The 24,675-nt window shown below is 34.0% G+C and overlaps 3 protein-coding genes across 3 annotated transcripts; all 3 read right to left on the bottom strand.

The window, feature by feature from the left end:
* Positions 1-6,420: 6,420 nt before the first annotated feature.
* Positions 6,421-6,978, bottom strand: LOC129975030 (uncharacterized). Its single transcript, XM_056087894.1, has one exon. The coding sequence runs from the start codon at positions 6,976-6,978 to the stop codon at positions 6,421-6,423; it is 558 nt and encodes a 185-aa protein (XP_055943869.1).
* An 11,047-nt stretch (positions 6,979-18,025) lies between these two features.
* On the bottom strand, positions 18,026-18,705 carry LOC129976717 (ATP-dependent DNA helicase pif1-like). The gene has a single exon (XM_056090421.1). It carries the CDS (start codon positions 18,597-18,599, stop codon positions 18,054-18,056), a length of 546 nt encoding a protein of 181 aa, XP_055946396.1. The 5' UTR covers positions 18,600-18,705; the 3' UTR covers positions 18,026-18,053.
* Positions 18,629-22,666, bottom strand: LOC129975029 (uncharacterized). The gene is made up of 3 exons (XM_056087892.1): positions 21,517-22,666; positions 18,696-21,415; positions 18,629-18,643 (listed from the first exon to the last, which is right to left on the bottom strand). Exons 1-3 carry the CDS (start codon positions 22,664-22,666, stop codon positions 18,629-18,631), a joined length of 3,885 nt encoding a protein of 1,294 aa, XP_055943867.1.
* Between the last annotated feature and the right edge of the window lie 2,009 nt (positions 22,667-24,675).

Raw genomic sequence — 24,675 nt, 5'->3', positions numbered from 1 at the left:
AATGAAACATAAGAATAAATCAAAATTATGCGTCTGTGAAGAATTTGTAGAGGTGTAGATTTATGCCAGGTTTACACGGTCAGTTATAAAACGGCACTAGGAGCGCATGCGCAGAAAAAGATTGATTTGCGTTTGCCACAATTTCATAAGATATTTTCAGGAATTCCATGCTTGGCTATAAATTGCCGTTTTGGTGTCCCTAAATTTTTCTTTTTCACTGCGTATCGTATTAAAATGATGGATATTCACACACATAATAATAATAATAAAGTCAACATACCTGAATTTGGAAAACTATAGAAAGAAAAGAGAAATAAAATGAAAACACACACATAACCTTGCATCAGAAAGAACAAATAACAAAAAATGTTAGATTTAATCTATAATAAGTGATCAATTTTTTCCCGCCAAAAAAAAAAAGCCGAAAAATTCTTCAAAAGCACGCGCAGTAAGAAAAAAATACAATAGAACGTCATGTTGTTGTTCCTTCGGGACAATTACTTGCCATATACGCAACAAAATATTTTAGCCTTTCTGCGCATGTGCTGCTTACTGGTCGTCTTATCCCTGGCCGAGTGTAAAGCCGGCATTACATGTCATTTATGTACTTTCTCATTCTAAAATTGGCCTGACAGTTTAGATTGACTTTTATTAGTTCACTCGAAACAACAACAAAAAAAAAACTTCATGATTTCTATTCTAGTAATAATTTTTTTTCGTACATAAATTTAGGAAACATTTACAGACACATCAAAAAGAGAAATCATATTTTTTGAGATTTAGGTAATAAAGCATTTTCTTTGTGCATCTGAAAACCCTTTTACTAATGCTTGCCTACAACTTTGACGTATTCTGTGAAGTTTTACCTCAGAGGTCCATTTCAGGACGCATTTAATAATAAATGTAAAAAGTGTGACCATAACGGCGTCAAAATTTAAATTGTGTCAGGGAAGACGATTAAAGTCAATAAATCATGCCGATTACGTTTAAATACATTTAATGAAATAAAAAGGACATGATTTACAAGGGGACAATAACATTTAAGAGCAATTATAAAGTAAAATTTTACTCGGGGCAACATCATGTTTACCACTTGCTTCTAAAACTTGGAACTGTCTACTTTACTTATGTTCCTCTCTGGAGGCAGTTCATACAGTTTCAGCATATTGGTATGATAAGTTCCAAGTATTCCAGATAACTTTATCTGGTGTACTGGGATCAGCAAGGTCATAAGTGGTAGGAGATGTGTTTGTGATTACGAGATAAGAGCCTTCCCTCTTTGGGAAAAACATTTTGCTTCTACTACTTATAGGGTGTAAATTCATCCAGACCTTCTCACCAGGCTGATATTAAATTTGTCTTCTATTCTTATCAAAATATTTCTTCCTCTCGTCTTGCTTTTGCTCCACCCGCTCTCTGATTTGGGGTGTTAAGCAGGCAAATTGTTTCAAGTAAGGCGTTATCTCTGATACGAATTTCTCGTTTTCAGTGAGACTTCTTAGATCGTGGTTTACATCGTCTGTAATTCTTTGTTCACATCCGAATTGCGAATATGCTGTAGTGTGACCAGTAGTGCCACACTTTGCATTCATGGCAAATCGGATCATCGCTAAGTTTTCTTCCCAGGTATCGTGAGCATCACCTACTAGGATAGCTAGTTTGGGCTTCAGGTCATGATTTTTCTTTGTGATGGATTCGCCTGAGGATGATAAACTGAAATTAATTCTGGTTTGATACGAAGGAAATTGCAGGTTTGCTGCATTACCGCACTAACGAATTGGATGCTGTTGTCAGAAATTAATCTTCGTGGTAATCCATAGCTAAGGATAAATTCTTCTAATAAGATCTTCGCACAATTTTGTGCTGTAGCATTTTCTAGGGGAAGAGTTCTATCCATTTTGTACTGGTATCCTCAATTAAAAAAAATCAGTTTCTTTCCAGTTTGAGTTTACGATAGAGGGCATAAAAGATCGATGGCTAAAGTTTCAAATCTTTGAGCATAAATATGCATTTTCAATAACCCAGCATGTTAATAATTCCTTCACTAATGATCTTTCCTTTCACTTTCAAAACAATCAATTATTTTTCTTACATCCTCATCTGTTCATCACGGATGTCTTTAGATCTTCGAGATAGTAGTTCAATAGATATAGTGTTGAGATTGTGCACGAACTCTTTATTTTCATGAGTTGGTCTAGACAAGAGGTCTGCGACAACGTTGGATTTTCTGGTGAAGAGATTGAATTTGCAAAGCCCACCCTGTTAATCAACCGGATGGCGATTTTATGCTCATCAGTCACTTTAAGGGTTGATGGTCCGTTGCGTTGATTATTTCTTTTTTCTCCACGTACCAATGAAATTTTTCCAAAGCCCATACAACAGCACGAGCTTCCCTTTCTGTTGTTGAGTAGTTCTTTTCTGCAGAACTCAGCAATCGACTTGCATACTCAATGACATGTTTTTCTGGGCTTCCTCCTTGGATAAGGATTGAACCCAGTGCATAACTACTTGCATCAGTTCTATTACGAAAGCCTTGCTTCCATCAGGTTGCGATAAGATAGGTGGTGAAATCAACCTCCTCTTTAACTCTTCAAATACCTTCCTTTCAGGTTCACCTCAAGTCCAGGATTTATTCTTTTTTGTGAGATTACCGAGTGGTCTCGCTACTTCTAAGGAATGTGGAACATATCTTCTGAACCATGAACAAGTCTTTAAATATGACTGTACTTCTTTAACGCGGTTGGTTCAGGGATTTTCTGCACTGTTGCCATTTTGTTAGCCTTGTTCAGTAATATAATGTCTGAGATATTTCACTCTGTCACAAGCAAAGTTACATTTTTTCCTGTTAGCAGTAAATTTGAACAGAGAGAGTCTATCAAATACTTGCCTTAAATCTGATAAATGTTTGTCAAATATTTTAGACTGAACAATGATGTAATCGAGATATGATAGGCGAAAAATATCCTTTAGTCCAGATCCGAACTTATCTATAAGGCGTTGGAACGTTGCGGGAGCATTTCGCAAACCAAACGGCATCCGCAAGAACTTGTACGTGCCGAAAGGACACATAAAAGCAGTTTTCTCTCGGTCTGTTTCATAAACTTTTACTTGGTGGTAACTAACTCCCAGATCTATTGTGGAATGTACTTCGTTGATTTAGCCTCATTAAATAAATCATCCATTCTAGGTGGAGGGTAGGCATCAGAAACTATCGTAGCATTCCACTTCCTGTAATCAATGCACAATCGAATGGGTCCATTAGGTTTTGGTTCTTTTGATAGTGGGTGTATGGTGTGAGAACACAATCAGTAGGCCTCAGTAGAAAACAACGACGTTTATTTACATGAAGAACACGAGTACACAAAGACAATGAACACACAAACGACAAATATTTATAACCGAGAACGAACACAGGGCAGCACACAGTAGTCCACAAGTAGTAATCATCCACAGCGCACGAAGCGGCTAGACAGAATCCAGCAGGAGAGGGGATCCTCAGAGCTTCTCTCTACGGTCTCTCCAACGGCTGAACTTCTCACTGTCTCTTCTCGCTTTAGCTGCCGACTCACTGCTTTTCACAACTGGCTACTATCCAAAAGATATGACGCTGCTTCCACAGTAGACAACAGGATTCGGCACACAGCAGTTCAGCACTCTCCATACAACGTTGGCACTAAGCTGTTTCTTCGCAATCCTCTCGAAAACTCGTTTCTTGTCGGCGACTCCGACTGCAATTCAAGACAACACTACTTTCGACGACACACATATCTTGAGAGTGCCGGCCTTTTATAGTTCCCGGGAGGCGGGGCCAGAAGCTTCTAGACCAATCAGGCGTATCTCGGTTCCTAACGGATCGACAAAATTCTCAAAGGTTTGAGCATTATCCATTTTGTCGCCAAATTCGTCGTCCAATGGTCGCCAAGCTCTGGGATCACTGGCCTGGCATCCGGCAGCATCCAATACGGATGACTGTAAATCCGTCTTTCTTATGATGACTCTATTCGTCCTGAGAAGCAAAATTACACGTTTGTAACATTGCTCCCCTCTTCAAGGACTGATGTCCCTGCAGTCCCATTCCTATACAAGAGCTGGAGTAGGCTGCGGATCGATGTAAATAATCTTTGATCAAGCGTTGGGCGACTTCCACATTTTCGAAGAAGTCATTCACTAATTTGGCGACCACTAAAGATCCATCCGAACCTTCTCAGTGCTTTTGACTCAGACCTCTTCTTCGCTTCTGATTGTACATCCAGACTCGTATCGTAACAGAGCTCTCCGGAATGAAAACTAGCCAGGCTGGTCGGTTGGTCACTTTGAACTTCTTCCATCGAAACAACCGAATATCAGGACGGTCCAACAGTGCCTTCCGGAGCCAACTTGAAAGCCAGGGACCTTGAAACCTTCGTCGTCAAAGCCTTCACGGGAATATTTCTATCTATTCCCGACACTCGAGAATTGTCCGCAGTATTGTATCTAGGTTCCTTTCCTTCGGCGAAAGAAGTTTCAAAAGAAAAACTCACTATTATGGGTGATAGAATTACTCATTTTTATTTGAGGAAAATCCGTTACATTTTGGCTGTAAATAATATGCTTTACACCATATTATTTACATTCTTTCTCATGCTGTTGTTTTGAAATTATATTGTATAAATTTTAGTTTATAACTAACAATATTGCCTACAAATATTATAATTTTAAGCATTTTACAGTGTAGATTTCTTCAAGTAAAAACATACAATGATAAGTAAATGTATTTTTTCAAAATCAATTGGAAGTATTATATTTACGGAAAAATTTGATTCTACTAAATAATTTAAAGACTATTTACTTAATAAGAATTCTGTTGAAAATCTGTGGCAATATTTGAAAATTTGTTGCAGAAAAATATTTTAAATTTTCTTAAAAACGCTTGACAGTGTGTTCATTTGCATGTGCAGCTGTCTCTTATAAACATCAAGTAAAGATTCCGTTGCCACAGAACATGTTATTTCAGATATAAATTTTTTAGGTGAAACTTTATTATATCTATATTAGATTTTCATTTTATAAAGTTTATAATATAACTCGCTGTACCTTTTCACACGTTGCTGTGTTTGAACAAAAAGGCAGTTTTGATACCTCAAACATAATTTATTTATGATCAAATGTATACAATATATCAAAATGAAAATTAACAATAAAATTATCCCTACATATATGTCATTTGAATATAACATATGTACAAAACATAGATGTACATGGTTGATGGTAGAATAAACATGCTTCTTCACTTGTGATATTAAACAATATTGCAAACGAATTCCAGTTGAACAATAATTTTGTAATTATTAAATATCAGCATGAAATAAATGATATTTGATGATTGATGGTGAACTTTATCTTAGTAGGGCTTGTAAATATACAACATTTTTTGTTTTCCTATCTGGTGAAAGAACAAATAAATTTGATGGTTTTCCAACTCTTGAACACCCAACGTACAGCTGTCCATGTGAGAAGTATGGATTTATCAAATTTAATCCACATACTTGCAATGATTGTCCCTGTGCTTTGTTAATGGTCATTGCAAAGGCTAGTCGTACAGGAAACTGTAGACGTTTGAATTCAAATGGAGTATCCGTTGGTATCATGGGAATGCATGGTAGTAGTACATGTCCCCTTGGTATTTTCCATTTAAAATGGTTGCCTCAATTATGTTATTCATTAATTTTTTTACTGATAGCCTAATCCCATTGCATAGTCGCGGTGGATTTATATTTCGTAGAAGGATGATTGGGGAACCAATTTTCAAAGATAAAATATGCGGTGGCATTCCTGGTAGATCCAATGAATTTAAAAATTCTATTGGATAATTAACTGATTCATCGTGATTGACAACAGTATCTATGGATTTATATGTTGTTTCTTCATCAGATATTTCATTTTGAATTCTGCAGTTTATTAAATTCACATCAATGATTTTGGGTGCCAATATCGCACGCTCACTAATCCATTGATTATTTTTATAATTCTGCAATAAATTTGGAAAAACTTTGGCAATTAATTCATCAGTGGATTTTACAATGTGACAAAAGTTATTCGAATTCTGGTAATGTAATACAGTGTGTGGATTCGTCCATTTCCATTTTGCCGTTCCCAATATCTAACAATTGTTTTGCCAATCGTTCTGAAGATTCATCTTGTTGTAATTGAACACGCATATTGGTCTTTAAAGATATTTTCGCCACATAACGCCATAACACTGATGATTTGAGACATGCATTCAATTCATCTGCAGGTGTTGAACGTGGTATAACTGGTAGAGTTTGTCGAAAATCACCAGCTGGCAAAATGAGTGCACCACCAAAGAGCTGCTCATTTCCTCTCAAATCTTTTAAAGTGCGATTGAGTGCTTCCAATGATTTCTTGTGTGCCATGGTGCATTCATCCCATATTATAAGCTGACATGATCCCAGAATATTTGCTAATATTACATGTTGGAGTTTCAATTACCTGCATATTCAATGCTGAATGTGCTGTTCGATCACCGTCCAAAAGAGTTGCTGCGATACCAGATGATGCAGTAGCAAGTGCAATATTATTTTGTGATCTTATAGTTGCCAGAATAATTGAAATAAGAAAAGTGTTGCCAGTGCCTCCAGGTGCATCTAAGAAATATAAACCACAACTCTTGTTAGATATTGCATTTATAATTGTGTCATATGCTGTTCGTTGTTCTAATACCAATTTCGGCAGATTAATTCGAACAAATGTTTGTAATTCATTAACATCGAAGTGCATTTCTCGTCGTATATCACGATCGAAAATGTCATTACCAGATCTATTTGGAGCAATCATTCCCAATTCTGTCAGTGATTTGTTGGCTATTGTCAAACATACATCCTCAATTAAAATCAATGCTTCCTTGTATACATTTGATGTAAATTGAATGTTGGGATTAGCATTTATTCTACGCATGCGATGTAAAATGTCTTCACTCATATAGACTTTTTAATTTTTTTCCAAAGATCCTTTGGATTAGCCGGAAAACATGTAGTTAGTATGATGGAAAATAGTGTACGTATCTGCCGTGGTTGAGCTGTATTAGATGCATCAGCGAGTGAAATATCCCAATGAGCATCGTTTTCTAAGAGACTTAATTTCTGGAAAGCCTCACGAAATGTAGCACACACATGGCCATTGACTGTTTTTAATTCTTGGAAAGATGTTGGTCCACGAACATTGATTAATAATAATCTTAGGTAAAAGATTATTATTAATCAATGCTTTATTTCTGCTTTATTTGGATGTACAGTGTACAGACGACCCAATGCATCTGTGGAATATAAATTTAGGTGTTCTTGTACTGCTCTACCTTGTTTACGACGCTGAAATTTTCTTGTTGATGTATTCCACGTAAAATAAGTTGGTACTTCAGAGTACAGTAGTGTCCTTGCAAAGGTATCATTTCTACATAATGTGAAATATTCAGTTAATGGCGGTGGTGGCATTGCTTTTGCACGTACATTTTCTGATGTAAAATACACACAGTGTCCATTTTCAAGATGTACTGCTAAATGAACAACCGTTGGATCAGAGACGGCGGTAGAGTCTTGCCGACGGGGGGGGCAAGACATATCCGACAGGGGGACAATCACAATTTTCCTAATTTGGTTAGAAAATAACTCATAATAATTAATTTTTACATTTAATTAAAGGAAATTAAGTATTTTTTAGCTTCTTTTTTATTGAGATACTGACCTTTCTTTCATTGATAAAAATTTACAAAAATATTTGCAAAAAAAAAAAAAAAAAAAAATGTTCTCAATTGTTTTTGTTTTTTACTGACCTTTAAAAAATTGTCAATATTTGAATCTATATTTTTATGATATTCTTGAGATTTAATTGCACTAAGATCTAATTTTGGAAAAAATACAATTATATTTATTCTAGATTGTAGTATATAGATAGAAACACAGGCAGAGGTAGAATGGAAATTAAACAATTACATATTCTCGTCATGGAAGCTATTTAAAATGAATGTAGAAATTATATTCAAAAAGTTTTATAAAAGAAATTTTTTAGAAATCCAGCATGATAAATAAAATGGAATATTCAGTGCTTTCGCCAAAAACCGATTTTTTGCCCCTCCTTTGCATAGTCTCCTACCTAAAATAATTTTTATAAGAATTGCAACAACGAGAGGGAATTCAGATATATTTCGAAACCGAGACGAATAAGCGAGCGCATACAACAAAAATTTAATATAATTCGGACACGACGAAATATAGAATGCTGAAAAGATACAATGATGTTTCTTAAGAAAGTTTGGCAAGATATTTTGTAAAGATATGTACAAACTTAACTATTTTATGTAAGATTGAAAAATAAACGTGTGAAAAATGAGCCCCTTAAGCATTAGGTGTCCCATGTATTATGTATATGCTAAAAAACTATCAGACTAAGTAGGGCTAAGAGTATTTCTTAGCTACTCACGCATCACATTCGCTTGTACAACCCCTTTTTGAAGGGGTTGTACAAGCGTACACATTCACACATCTCACAGGTAGAACAGATGAAGAACAACCATGCCCGATCCGGGACTCGAACTCAGGACGCCCAGGTCACGGGGAAGACGCGCTACCCTACGCCAGGACGCCGGCCCTATATTTTGTGAAATATAAAAGTATTTTTCCCTAATAATTCCACTTGCAAATAATCGAAGTACTCGATAAATTTTTTTTCCCATAACTTATGATAACATCTTAGCCGAAAGACAAATATAAATCGGCAAAAATGTGACTTCTTACTCACTTGACACGTTGTTGGTTATTCTGCCAAAAGTAATGCAAATTATTAGCCGAATGAACATTTACACAAGATCTCTGAAAATTGGCGAACTTCCATCGTATTCAGTTCATAGTCGGCAGAATGAGATAACTTATTCGCCCTGTCCGATATACTGCCAAAAGTAATGCTAATTAGAAGCTTGACGAACGACATTTCAATCAAAAGCCTGCAAATCTGTGAATTTAACTTCTACATCTATCAAATTGCGTTCATAGTCAGGCGATCAAAAATTGTCCTCAAAATGCGGCATCTTATTGACCGGCCACCCTATTGATTATTTTACCAAACATAATTAAACCGCGGTAACAGCTACTTAATTGTTTACAACATATTAATTTTAAGATGGTTTTTAAATTTTCATATTCGAGAATGTGTGCTTTTCCGCAACCTTTTTGAAGTAGGGAAAAATTTTGCCGACGAAACTCTTAATCTCTCGCCGACGGGGGGGGGGGGCAAGTGGTTGTCGACAGGGGGGCAATTGCCCCCCTGCTAACGCCGCCTTTGCGTTGGATATCGCTAATGAATGGAAAATGATAAAATACGCCATATACCCTCATTGCTACTTATGTAGCGTCCCAGTTGATATTGGGTGACTTCACCGTTAGAAGCAGTAGTATTTTCCATTCCATCCACTGCCATATCGCTTCCTTTGTTCACATATTTGCAAATATATTTTATAACTTTCACTGAATTGCAGTAGTTAACATTTATGTGTTCGTTATACGTTTTTAGTAGTAATGGATAATATAGTACTACCCAACGATTATCACCATCAATAGTATTGTTGAGTACTTCCAGATTAATGGATTTTCCACCATCTTCGGTAGATCGTCGTCGGTAGAGTGGATATCCATCATTGCCTGTAATAGTTTCAACAAGTAAGTCTCTAGGATACCGCTTTGTGCACTTTCCATCTGACATGCATGGTGAATTATTAATTAGTGAGCCACATGGACCATGAATCATACTTTTTGAGACAATATCGTGCAAGTCTTTATCAATTTCAATGTCTGGTATTTCAGCAGAGATGATTTCATCAATTCTGTTTGGTGTTATCTTTTCCATCATCCATATTAAAATATGCGCATGACGTAAACCTCTTTTTTGCCATTCAATGGAATACATCCAACAGCGCGTCTCTCCAAATACATGGTGTTTGACAATAAAATCTATTAAAGATTTTAATTTTTGTTTAAATACACTTGCAGAAATATCAAGACTATCTGATGGTGATTGTCCAGTTAATAAAAGCTCCTTTATTTCATCCCGTGCTGTGTTGCATATAAATGTGATGAAAAAATCTGGACGACCATATGCACGAACATACGTCATTGCATCTTGTGCATATTCATGCATGTGTCTTGGGCTGCCTGTAAATGTGGATGGTAAAATGATCATTTTTCCCAATTCACTGAGATTGCCATCATTTACAACTGCATCACTTAAATGGATGTACTCTTCAGAACGCAATTTGACTTGATTTAGTCGTATGTAGAGAAGTCTTTCACTTTCTATTTTTGCATACATGTCAACAATGTATTGATGAAATAATTGTCTACATTTCAATATATGATTATCAGCATTCTCGCGAATCATCGTTCGATATGCATAATAATTCATAGCACTGACCTTTTTGTTAATGTCCTCATTAGTTGTAGGATTTCTCATATTAATATTAAAATGATATCCATCCTCTCCTTGCCAAAATAGAATGGGATATTGTAATGCATCATATGAACGATGCGTTTCTGATACTTGCTGGACGTCACCATTTCTATGATGAAGAATTATATCGCGAGAATTAAATTCTTCACCAACTATGACAATTGCTACTTCATAGATCGTTGGTGCGTTGAATTGTTTTCAATGTTGACCAATAGGTGTTTTATCTGCCTTTATTATTACTTTGTAATCGTCAGATGGCATTAGTTAAATGGCGGTTTTAAATAATTTAATTAATTCATTATGTTGTTGAAACAAATTTTGTAATTCAGCGACAATCTCTCGTTTAGTACTCATATTCAGTTGACACCGTCTGTTGATCTGTTCGTCAGCATTTCCCATAAAATATATCTGAAGATATTTGTGATCAGCATTTGGCAAGGGTAGTAGTGATCCAGCATAGTGGTAAATTTGCCCTTGTACTTTAAATGTTGGCATATAATTTGAGCTAACGATATTCGTTGCTCCGAATGATGTCATTTGGAAGCATGAATTGTACTTGCGTATATTTTTCAAAAAAATTTTTGATTGTCTTGTTTCACCTGATACTAAAGTTAATAATGGTTCAGGTGGTGAACGCAAGTCTGGTAATTTTATTTTTCCACCTGCACAGCACATACCTGGTGTTTCATTTTTTTAATTTTTGAGCACCACAATACGTACACTTTTTATCCATTTTTCCAATAATTACACTTGGATGAAGACTGTAATTGTAAAGGGGATTGTAATTGAAACCACATAAATTCAAATCAGTATGCATCGTTCGTCTTGTCTGTGTCATGCGAATTCGATTCATTTGCTGTTTTGCTTGCCTCTGTTCACTCGTTTCTAATGATCGAGCAAGAACAATGTGAACTCGATCTCTTTCTTGCCTAGCTTGTCTCTGCTCACTTGTTTCTAATGATCGAGCAAAAGCAGTGTGATCTCGATCTCTTTTTTGCCTAGCTTGTCTCTCACACTAATTTTATTCTGAATCATTTAATAAATATGAGCTGAAATAATATAAAATAGTTCTAATGTTTAATAACTATTTATTAAACTATTAGAATAACTATTACGTTATTCTAACACTTAAACGTTAATAAATATTTCAAAATTTCAACTACATAAATTGCGAGTTTTCTGCATTAAATGCAATTGAGAATTTTGAATATACATACACTAATTAAAACCATTGTGTTTATTTCATTTAAAAGTGGAAATAATTCCTTCTAATTTTAAGTATCAATCATGTTTATCAAAAATAATAAAATTGATTTTTTATACAATTAATTTTATAAGCAATAAGATGCTTGGAATTTTATACACTATTTATAAAAATAGGTTTACAATATTCAATTATCACCAGACATACCCTTCAAATAAAGAAAATGAACAAAACATATATTTTTCATGAAAAACAAAAGAAAATTATGGCAAACAGTTTATTCTTAAAATGGTAATGTAAAATCTGAGATATTTATATAATCAAAACACACCTGTCTACTCCTTACAATGAGTATTCTGATGCTAACACTATATTAGGCTTAATATGTAGCTGCAATCAAAAAGTTACAACTTGGTAGGTAAAGAAAATAAAATATATAAAACACTTACAGGAATGTCAGACATGTTATATATTCTGTTTTATGTAATACAGGGAAATATTTGCATGAATTTTAAACTCAAAAATAATTTAGGAATCCAGAACATGTAGGAGTTCTCACTACTGGCTGACCACAGCAGAAAGTAGTCCATTGATTATTCTCGAATAGTAGTGGTGAAAGGAATTTATGTTCCATGCCTATAAAACTTTCTCAGTAAACTTCAGTATTGCTTTCTCAGAGGCCTCCGTTAGTGTCTTGTTACTTTCCAAGCATGAGAAAATCTTGCAATCCGGCATCTTGGATGGCTTCAAGATATATTTAAAAAGCGAGAGCTGTATAAAAAATAACTGATTTATCAAGAAATTGTCCCAAAAAATTTTCACCCTGTTGCTTTCCTTGAAAAACAGGACCGAAAATATCTGAAGTAAAATATGTCAATTCCATTTTATTAATGAAGAAGCATACCATTTGTTTTAAGGTAAAGCAATTAATTTAGTGAAATGTTATTTATCCATCATAATAGTATTATCATTTATATCAATAAAACCTCATATATTTAATATATCTTGTTTCCTTCCTGTTCCCAAATGCGCCATCTTTAAAAGCTTTTTGTGTGTGTGTATGTAAATTCTAAATTTTAATTAATGTTTGGTGATGCACAGTTTTAGGATTGAGCAAAAAAAAACACTTTATCTCAATTTAGATACTTCAAAAGTGTACAATAATTCGGTTATGCAAAAAACTTTTTAAATACAGATTTTAATATTTACTCCCATTTAAACAACAATTTTAATATACTTTAGTTAATAGGAAGTGTAAATTATTGCTATGATACATAAAATATTGAATTTCAATTTTTGTTATATATAAATAATTAATAAAATAGTTCATCTGAGAAATTGTCTCAACCTAATTAATATGTACTTTTCTCTTCACAGTATTAATATCTTTCATTTACTAAAAATAACAAATAAAATTTATTTTCTTTTTCAAAGCAAGAAAATATTATTCTAAAATGACAAGTAATTCTTTATTTTCAAAACATTAAATATTCTCAATAAATTTTACTCAAGGTTCTTTCTTATATCAAACAATAAAAACAATGACTGACCTTTTTTTCAACGAAAATGAATTAATACAATAAAAATAATTCTACTCGAATATGGCTTTTACGAGCAGAAATCAACAACAAAAAATTATTTATAACAATCTTATTCCCTTTTTATTTTTTCAGAACTACCGGAAATGAGTAATCAAAATAATGCTATAATTCCTTTCAGCAATTTTTTTTATATTTATGACATTCAATATAAAACAGTTGTATGAGATTAATTTCAACAATTTCTATTAATATCCTTTCCTAGTAAACACAATATTAAGGTGACCATTCGTACTGATTTAACCAGTACAGTACTGGTTTTCAGGGCATAAGTCCTGGTTAGTCCTTAAACAAAACCAGTACACGAAAAGTACTGGTTTTAGATTAGAAAAAATTAAAACAAAAAAAGTAATAAAATAAAAATAATAAAATTAGAACTGGCAACCCTGATAATTCCATGTGATATCGTCAGGTGTCGCATGAGCAGGACCGCCACGACGTCATACGTGATGTACTACTGTGATGTACCTACCTTATTATTATCATGGCGGCAAAACGACGAAAGTGCGTATTTAATGATGATTTAAAATTAAAATATACATTTATTAAAGAAAGCAATATTGATCCTAGTGAAAGTATATTGTGAAAAATGTAGAAGTACGTTTTCTATTGCAAATAGTGGAAAAAGCGACATTGAAAACCACTTAAAAACAGTTAAACACAAACGAGCAGTGTCAGCAGCAATTGCAATTTCGAGTATGACATATTTTAAGAAAAAAGAATTTGAAACTGCCGAAAAGAAATAGCTGCAGCTGAAGGTTTGTGGGCATATCATACAGTTATGCATAATCAATCTTTTCGATCAATGGACTGTACCTGTAAACTTATTAAAGCATGTTCCGGTGCTAAATTCACATGCTCTAGGACCAAATGCGAAGCTATAATCATCGATGTACTTGTCCCTTATGCAAATCAAATATTGGCTGAAGATTTGAGAAACGTAAGTTTTATATCAGTGTATTCAGACGCCTCAAATCACAAAGAAATTAAACTTATTCCTTTACTTGTCAGATATTTTTTATCTAAGAAGGGAATACAGGTAAAAATTATTGAAGTAAAGGATTTGCCAGGAGAAACGTCTGACATAGTTACCGAATATATTGTAGAGGTCTTAAAAAAACACAATTTAGAAAGCAAGATATTAGGGTTTTGTGCCGGCAACACTAACTTTGGAGGCATGCGAAGAACCGGGAAAAATAATATTTTTACCAAGCTAAAAGCTACTTTGGACGGACGGGAGCTTGTGGGAATTGGTTGCTCAGCGCATATTTTAAACAATTCTATACAAACTGCCTTACAATTGATATACAAACTTTAATTACCAAGATTTACTCTTACTTTTACATTTATACTGTGCGCGTCAGTGAATTAAAAGAATTTTGTAATTTTGTAGACATAGAATATAAAAAACTTTTGGGTTACAGTGCTACGCGGTGGTTAGCGTTACGACCAGCTATTGAGCGCGTGTTGGAAATATTTCCTGCATTAAAATCGTATTTTGCGTCTAATGAAAAAACTCCGACAATTATAAAAAATTATTTTGAGAATCCTGAAACCGAATCTTGGCTTTTCTTTCTCCATAATGTGTCGTCAATGTTTCATAACACGGTTTTAAAGATAGAAGGACAGGATATTTCTATGTTGGAAACAAATATCATTTATAAGGACCTTAAAAGCAAAATTGCTGACATGATAGCAAGTGTGTTTCTGCCCCTGCAAGTTCGACAAAATTTAAAAAGTCTAGAAGACAGCTTAGTTAAATTGAATATTTTCAAAGAAAAAGTGGTGGAATTTTACAGCAAATGTTTTCAGTATCTGGAAGAATGGAAAGGCCATTTTGAGGGAATCGAGAAGTTTAATTGGATTACATTAAACATGAAACCTACGCATCAAATGGTTCAAGTATGCAGTGACTATTTAATTCAACATTATCCGGAAATAAATTTAATTGAGCTCTTAGATGAAATCTGTTTCATTCAGCGCTACACCACAAATGAGAAACTTGGGCATTGGAAACAAAATTGTGTTTCGGTATCAGATAGGTGGATTGAAATTTTTAAAGCCTTTCAAGAAAATGATGTGTCCAATAATATTGGCAAATTGGTAGAGTATTGCCTCTGTATGCCAGGAACTAATGCACCGACCGAACGGGCTTTTTCTATATTAAACAACATCTGGACTAGCGAGAAAACCCAATTGAAAGTGGAAACTTTGAAATCCTTGTTGATTGTCAAAAATAATTTAAATGCAACCTGTATGGAATTCTATGAAAATATACAGGAAAACAAAAATTTGTTTAAAGCAATTCATTCCTCAAAAAAATATAAAAAAACAAACAAAATTAAATAACTCCTTATGTTTTATTATGTTATTACATTAGGCATGGCTTATCATGTTATGTTATGTTTATTATGTTTTATTTTTATATTGTAAAATCATATTTTAGTTTTCACATTTCTTGTGTTTAAATAAAAAAAACATTTTTTGATATCTAAAAGTTTTTTATTTACTTAGGTATACAGGTTGGCCGTTGGGTGAATTTTTGATAAAAATTTATAAAATTTGGGCATGGCTGCTCAAAATTCATGTTGTCCTGGTTTCAGGTTAAAAAAAAATGGTCACCTTACACAATATGCAAACAATTTTACAAAAGAATGAAACAGTTCTTTCAGTTACTGTATTTTCAGAGATATCAATCATTCCTATATAATAAATATTTTATAATATACACAAATACTTTATTTTTATTGAACACATATAAGTTTTATAATACTGTGAGAATTACTATTTAATTTTTTTATACGAATAAATAAGAGAATAATCACATTGAAAGAAGGAAAAGTTCTTTCACAATTTACGCTCTAAAATGTTTAATATTTGTTTTTAGAATAAATACAAAATGAAAGTCATTCTAAAAAAAAAAAGAATAATAATATTCTCTTCATCTAATAGCTATTCTGGCAGAAATTGGTTGGTGTTCATTAATTCTGATTTATGTTTACTCTGCAGTTTTTTCCAGCCTGAGCTTTGAATCCTTATTACTATCAAAATAACTCTAGTTGTACACACTTTATTTTTTTTTACATTCATATACAAGCCGTAACATGTTAACATTTTCAAGGAATATTGAGTATTTCAAAAGCAAAACTTACATCAATTTATTCAAGAACTTATATATAAAAGTACTTACACTGTCTTTTATATACAACTTTTGTTTTTAATTCGTCAAGATTGAGGATAATAAAGATTAATTAACTAAACAATTATTCTCAGTAAGATTTTAATAACAACAACTCTGTGTTATTTTCAGATAAATTTCCACTAATATCAGTAAGATTTAATACAACAACATAACATATCTGATACTTTTGGTTTTCTTCGGGTGAAGAACACAAGAATTTTTTAAAAACAAAACTTCATCTAGTTTGATTAAATCAAAACTTAGTTTTCAGATAAATTAATTCGTCGAGATTGACGGAATTAAATTACAACGGTGAAGAACTTCAGCTGGTTTCTCTTCATCAGAACTTAGTTATCTGGGGTGGTAATTTCAAAAGCTGAAAAAGAAAGCGAATCCCTGCCTTGGAATGTAAGCATCGATGTTTTAAATGTTTAATATTGATTCGGGCCGAACATTGGGCTGCCAATTTATTGTGACCGTAAGGATACCAAAATTTATATTGTGTCAGGGGAGACAATTAAAGTCAATAAATCATGCCAATTAAGTTAAAATACATTTAATGAAATAAACGGGCATGATTTACAAGGGAACAAAACTATTTTGGGCAATAACATTTAATTACAAATATAAAGTAAAATTATACTCGAGGCAATATAATGTTTACCGCTTGATCCAAGACTTGATCTAACTGTCCATTGCAGTTAGTTCAAGGAAAACAGTTACGGTTACAAAACTAAACTAAACGAATATGAATTTTATATTGGATTATTTTCTCCGAAAAAAATTCATACAAATATTTACTGATAAATTGAAAGTAGAATCATTGTGAATGTGACATCTTCTATAGAATATTCCGTGAAAAAAAAATTTGATTACATATTTACTGACTTATATGAAAGAAAAACCGTCGGTGACATTTTTAGCTAAAGTTTTTCTCTAAAGAATGATTTGATAAAAATGTGGCATTTTTATATTAAATGCTACAAAACAGACATTTCCATTTTATTAGAGCTATTAAAATAATGTTTAAATAAACGATTTTATTTATTTTATCATACTTTTCTATATTGATTTCTTTATTTTTTTTTTAAATTTGTTTCCCTTACGTTTTTATTTAAAAGACCAAAATGAATATTTAAAAATGATATTTATTCTACAGGGTGGTATAATTAAAGTTCCGCTTTCAAATGGTCATAAAAGGAAAACTACTGGACGAAATGTCATCAAACTTTGTAATAGCTTAAAAGAGATCATGGGAATTTTTTTTCCGCCAATATATATATATATATATACTAGCTGACCCGGCAAACGTTGTTTTGCCATATAAATAATTTCCTAGTAATTTCTAGTGTAGACAAAAAATAGCTTACTTATTGTAAGTATGTATGTATGTTAGAATGTGTATATTGTATGTATGTAAGAATGTGGTATATGCGTGAAATAAGCATGGAGCGCTGTGAACGATGAGGGAATATAAAAATAACAAAAGGCAAACATTATTTTTAAGTTATTATAATTTATTCCTTAAAATTATGTATCATTAATTAAACAATTACGACAGTAACACTATTAAACAATATCAATCTCTTAATGCTATAGCGTGAACAATATTTTTTGTTAGTCCATCTTTAGCTAACACAAACAAACTGGATGGTTTACCCACTCGAGAGCATGCCACGTATAATTGTCCGTGTGAAAAACATGGTGTTCTCAAATCTAATCCACAAACAGACATCGTTTGACCTTGGGATTTGTTGATAGTCATTGCAAATGCCAATCTAATCGGAAACTGAATACGTTTGAATTGAATTGGCACATCTGTAGGTATAATAGGAATCCGTGGTATGAGTATATTTTCACCTCTGAACTTGCCATTTAAAATCCTGGCTTCGATCACGTTTTTCATTAATTTTTGAATGACTAGTCGCGTACCGTTGCACAGCCGGGGCGGGTTCAAATTACGAAGCAAGATAATTGGAGATCCAACCTTTAATTGTAAATTATGCGGTGGCATGCCTGGCAAATCCAGTGAGTTCAAAAACTCAGTGGGAAAATTTACTGCTTCGCTGTCGTCGCAAACTGTATCAATAGATTTATATGATACCAAGTTCCCTGGCAACAACATTTGTATCTTCAGATTTAAATTGTCAACGTCTACATTTTTTGCCGCTAAAATCGCTCTTTCTGCAAGCCACTCATGATTTATGTACTGTGTGTGTACATGGGGAAATATTTGTTCAATGAGAGTATCTTGCGAATCAGCGATTGTGCAGAAATCGGTCGGTAATTTTACGTATCCAGTTTCATCTATAGCAACTTTTCCATCACCGATATCTAAGAGTTGTTTTGAAAATGTTTCAGCGGATGGATCTTGAAGCATTTGAACGCGCATATTTATTTTTAGCTGTAATTTTTCAACATTACGCCACAATGGAGATGATTTTAAGCAAGCGTTGATCTCATCAGCGTATGTTGAACGTGGAATGACTGGAAGTGTTTGTCTGAAATCACCTGAAAGGACCAACAGAGTTCCGCCAAATAGTTTGTCACTGTTTTTAATATCTTTCACTGTCCTGTTCAACGCCTCAAGTGAATGTTTGTGTGCCATAGTACATTCATCCCAAATAATAATTTTACACCGTTTCAGCACAGTGGCCATGGACGATTGTTTCTTAATGTTGCATACTGCGTCAGGGTTATTCTGAATATTTAGTGGCAGCTTAAATACTGAATGAGCTGTTCTACCTCCATCCAATAAAGTTGCTGCAATGCCCGATGATGCAACGGCCAATGCGATGCCATTATTTGATCGTATTTCAGCAAGAATTAGCGAAATAACGAATGTTTTGCCAGTTCCACCCGGTGCATCCAAAAAGAAGAACCCACCTTGTCCAGCTGAAACTGCGAGCATAATGCGATCATAAATGGTTCTTTGTTCCTCATTCATTAGTGGGACATTGCGGGCAACAATCGCTGCCATTTCTACAGTACTGTACTGCAGTTCACGATTCATTTCAGTATTCATTAAATCAGATGCAGTTCGATTTGGCGAATTCATACCGAAATTACTAAGTGGTAAGTTGGCAATGACAATGCAAAGATCCTCAATAGCAATCAATGCTTCATTGTACATTTCGTCGCTGAATGTTATTGTTAGATCGTGGAACCGTATACGATGTTGATGCAATATATCATCAGTCATTGAATCTTTGTGATTTTCCCATAATATCTGTGCTCGGGCTGGGAAACATGTAGTCAACACTATAGCGAATAGTAGACGAATTTGTATTGCTGTACAGTTCAATGCAGCTTCAGCAAGCATGCATTCCCACTGGTTGTCGTCTTCCAGCAAGCCGAGTGCAAGGCATGCATCTTTATACGTTGGATATTGTTGCCCATTCACTTTACGTATATCTTGAAATGATAATGGGCCAGTAACATTAACCAACAACAGTCGAAGATAAAAGCACTCCGTGTGTCTTGGATTGACTGTAAATAATCGCCCCAAGGCGTTTGATTTAAATAAATTGAGACATGCAGCAACTGGTGAGCCTTGCTTGCGGGGCATCCATGTTTTTGTTTGAGTCCATGTGAAATAGCGTGGTACTTGTGAATAGAGTAATGTTCGTGCAAAGGCACCAAAATCATCCGCACGATTACACAATTCAAAAAATGCAGTGAGTGTAGTTTTAGGTGGATTTATTGCACGATCAATCGCTGTCTCGTTCGTGAAAAATACACGCTGACCGTTTTCAAGATGGATGGCTAACTGAACAACTGCTGGATCCCGTTCATGAATTGGAAAACCAAAGATACGCCAAGCAGCTTCATTGGAGCTGATGTACCGACCAATTTGGTAGAGCGTTATTTCATCGTTTTTATTCACTGGAGGAGCATTCACATTAGTATTTTCCACTCTAAACACAGCCATATCACTGCCTTTATGGACATACTTGCAAATGTATTTGATGCTCTTCACAGAACTGCAGAACTCAACATTAATATGAGCATTATATGTCTTGCTCAGCAGAGGCGAATATGGCACCACCCAACGATTGTCAATATCAATGTCTGTGTTGATGATATTTTTAATAAATGACTGTCCGCCATTTTCAGGATTTCTTCGACGATATATTGGGTATCCGTCGACATTTGTGACCGTATCATTGGTAAAATCTTTAGGGAAATTTTTAGTACATTTTCCATCAGCCATGCAAGGCGATGAACTATTAAGAGTACCACATGGACCATGAATCATGTTTGTTGTAACAATATCAAACAGCAGTTGGTCAGTGGATAGATCTGGAATTTCCGCAGAAATGATACTATCGATTTCTTCAGGACGGATTTTGTCGATGAACCAAACCAAAATGTGTGCATGAGGTAATCCTCGCTTTTGCCACTCAACCGAATACATCCAGCAACGTGTGGGACCAAATACATGTGATTTAGTAATGAAACTTATTAAAGACTTCAACTTTTGTCTGAACACACGTGCTGTAATGTCATGGCGATGTATTGCATTTTGGCCAGGCAGTAGCAAAGATGTAATCTCTGGCCATTTTGGATTACATGTGAACGTGATAAATAAACATGGTCGTCCATATTCGCGCACGAAAGTCAGAGCATCCTGTATATATTCTTGCATATGACGTGGACTGCCTACGTACGATGATGGTAAAATGACATGGTTACCAATTTCGGCGACGTCGGCTTTGTTGTTGATAGCGTCTCGCAAATGAATGTACTCTTCCGCGCGCAGCTTTTGTTGATTATATCGTAAGTATCGTAGTCGTTCGCTCTCAATCTTCGCGTACATGTCGACCATGAATTGTTGACAAAGCTCACGACATCGTAAAATGACGTTGTCCAGGCCACGTCTAATCATTAATCGGTACGCATAATAATCCTTTGAGCTAACGTTCTTGTTTGTTTCAGCTCCTGTAATATTTGTTCATAAAAATTAATTTAAATTTATTACGTTCAATAATTTAATTGTTTTGTTAAATGATTAATGATCAAATTAATAATCAATGAAGTACCTGATACGGGATCTCGTTGTTTTATGTTTATGCAATATCCGTCTTGTCCCTTCCAGAATATTAGCGGATATTGGAGAGCGTCATATGAACGATGTGTGTCAGCAATGAACTGAAGATTATTATTTCTTCTACGAATCATAATTTCTCGTGCAGCTGTACAATCGCCGACTATGATTCCAGCAACATCATCAACAGCGGGTGCATTGAATCTACGAATATGCTCTCCAGCTGGTGTTTTATCAGGATTAATGACGATAGCGTGATTATCGCTTTGTAATTGGTGCATATGTGATTTGAATATTTTCAACAACTCGTTGTGCTCGTTCAAAAGAGCATCTAGCTCGCTGACGATGCGCCTGGCATAAAGTGAATCAAGGTTATTATAATCACAACGTGCATTCACGCGATTGGCAAGTGCGCTTCCGGAATCCTCGCCGCCCATAAAGTAGATTTGTAAGAATTTATGTGGTTCGTTTGGCATTGGCAGCAGTGAGCCCATTTTATGATAAACTTGGCCTCTGATTTTGAATGTAGAATTGAATTGTTGACCATTTGCATTAGTATTTCGAACTATTTCTGTTGCTCCGAACGATGTCATTTGAAAGCATGAATTGAATCTTCGAATTGACTTCAGGAACACGTTAGAATCTGGATCCGTGCCGATAAGTAAGCCGTTCAATGGTTCAGGTGGTGTTTCAATTTCAGGTAGTTGCACTTTTCCTGACGCGCAACACATCCCAGCTGGCTCATTTTTGAATTTCAGAGCATGACAATGCGGACATTCCTTGTCCATAGCACCAATTACCACTTTTGAATGAGCATAATATTCAATATCGGGCTCATACTGGAATGCTAGCCGCAGGAATGAATCAGATATAAATGCTCGATGTACCTGTTGTCGTTGTTGGTCATTTGTTCTTCGTCTATTGACTGTGAAACGGCGTGATTGTCGTTGTTCTAATCTTCTGACTTCATTGCGTTCAGCTCGTTTATCTTCTGACTCTTCTCGATGCAATTGCGCCATTCTGACACGTGCATCAGTATTTTGTTGCTGGATTTGTTCTTCTGTTCTTTCGGATCTGCTATTTCGCAAGTTTCGAGCTTTACTTGTACTGCGGCTCAAATCAGCCTCTTTGCGTTTTCTTGGCATTGCTCACTGTAAAAATTGAAACTATGAAAATCTTAATTGTTCAATTACATTTTTTTAATAAAATTAAATTAAAATTACATTTTTATAAGATCAACAACATTTTCGATATAAATAAAAAAAAGTATACTTACAACACAAAATCCGTTGTTTTTGGAAGCTCGTGTCACGTGACCGGAGAGGAAAAATGATTAAATTACTAAAATGGCTATTAAAAAATAAGGGCTGATCGTAGAAGGGGGAAAATTGAGGATTGTATGTATTTTTGTATGTTGTATCATAAAAAAATAGAAATTAAAAATTTTGTTTAAAAAATAAAATAAAAAATTTAGGGGTGGACTACCCCTAACATTTAAGGGGATGAAAAATAGATGTTGGCCGATTCTCATAGATACCGGATAAGCACAAAAAAATTCATCAAAATCGGTCAAGCCGTTTCGGAGGAGTATGGCAACGAAAACTGTGACACGAGAATTTTATATATTAGATTTTTTTACTGAAACAAAGCATTTTTTTTAATAATATGATTACTGATAATAGAGTCACTGAGCGTTTAAATTTTATGGGCACTAAAGAATATCTTTTTTAATTTATGTAATATCTCAAGAATTTGTCAACAAAATTTTCTCAGATTCATCATGAACGGATCGATTCATTAACAATGTTTCATTTTAAATGCATCAAACACTCAGAAAATAAAATGAATCGTTTAAAATAATCTGTCGAAAACAGGTTTAAAAAAACTACTTAAAAAACGATGTACTTAAAACTATAAGCATATATAAAAATTATATATATAATTAACATAAATACAATTTAATTACAAAAGCATGCAACTAACCTAAAAATAATTTAAATCATTGAAAACAGGTTAAAAAAAACTACTTTAAAAACGACGTACTTAAAACTATAAGCATATATAAAAAATATATATATAACTAACATAAATACAATTTAATTACAAAAGCATGCAACTAACCTAAAAATAATTTAAATCATTGTAAACAGGTTAAAAAAACTACTTAAAAAACGATGTACTTAAAACTATAAGCATATACAAAAAATATATAACTAACATAAATACAATTTACTTACAAAAGCATGGAACTAACCCAAAAATAATTTAAATCATCCATTGATAATGGTTGCCATGCCAACGATCAGAACACAGTGCGCATGCGTGAATTTTCTTCGTCTTTTACGTAACGCAAATGCGTGAATTTTTCTACGCCAGTTGGGGTAACGCTATGAAGATTAGACATTTTTAATTTCCTTTATTCTGTGCTATTTTAATTCAAAAGTACTTCAGAATGAATCTGAAACATGGATTAATTAACAATGTTTAATTTTAAATGCATAAAACATTAAGAAAATAAACAGAATCGTTTGAAATAATCCGCCGAAAAATCTTAACCCTAGCCTCATTACTGTTGGGAGAAAAAAAGAACTAAAGCCTAAATCATTTGGCGTTGGGGAAAATGGAAGATTTTTTTGGCGGAAAAGTTGGCGGTGGGGAAAATGGAAGATTTTTTTGGCGGGAAAGTTAGTTTTTAATTAATAATTGACTACCCCTAACATTTAGGGGGATGAAAAATAGATGTTGGCCGATTCTCATAGATACCGGATAAGCACAAAAAATTTCATCAAAATCGGTCAAGCCGTTTCGGAGGAGTATGGCAACGAAAACTGTGACACGAGAATTTTATATATTATATATATATATATATATATATATATATATATATATATATATATATATATATATATATATATTTAAAAACTCACCAAAGGAGGGGGGGGGAGATGTCGCTGCATGCAATATTGTTAAGCAAAATAAGACAAGAAGAAATAGTTTAAAACGTGTTCAATCGTTTCTGAAACGTGTTACAAAGCATATTCAATGTGGCGTCCATCATTTTCTGAAAATAAGTGAAATCGCATTACTGCATTCTCAACAGTAGCTCTTAGTATATCAGGAGGAATGTTAGCACATGTCAGCGTATAGCATCTTT

This window comes from Argiope bruennichi, chromosome 7 (genome assembly GCF_947563725.1).
Source record: "Argiope bruennichi chromosome 7, qqArgBrue1.1, whole genome shotgun sequence".
NCBI lineage: Eukaryota > Metazoa > Arthropoda > Arachnida > Araneae > Araneidae > Argiope > Argiope bruennichi.
Note: the sequence above shows the minus strand (reverse complement) of the source record. Positions and strands in the feature narration are given on the sequence as shown.

Excerpts from the sequence above, each read along its gene's own strand:
- LOC129976717 (XM_056090421.1), bottom strand. The coding sequence starts at position 18,599 with ATGTTGTTGCCAGGGAACTTGGTATCATATAAATCTATTGATACAGTT.
- LOC129975029 (XM_056087892.1), bottom strand. The coding sequence starts at position 22,666 with ATGCCAAGAAAACGCAAAGAGGCTGATTTGAGCCGCAGTACAAGTAAA. Across the intron at positions 21,416-21,516 it reads ACAACGAGATCCCGTATCAG|GAGCTGAAACAAACAAGAAC; the intron begins GTACTTCATTGA and ends CAAATATTACAG.
- LOC129975030 (XM_056087894.1), bottom strand. The coding sequence starts at position 6,978 with ATGAGTGAAGACATTTTACATCGCATGCGTAGAATAAATGCTAATCCC.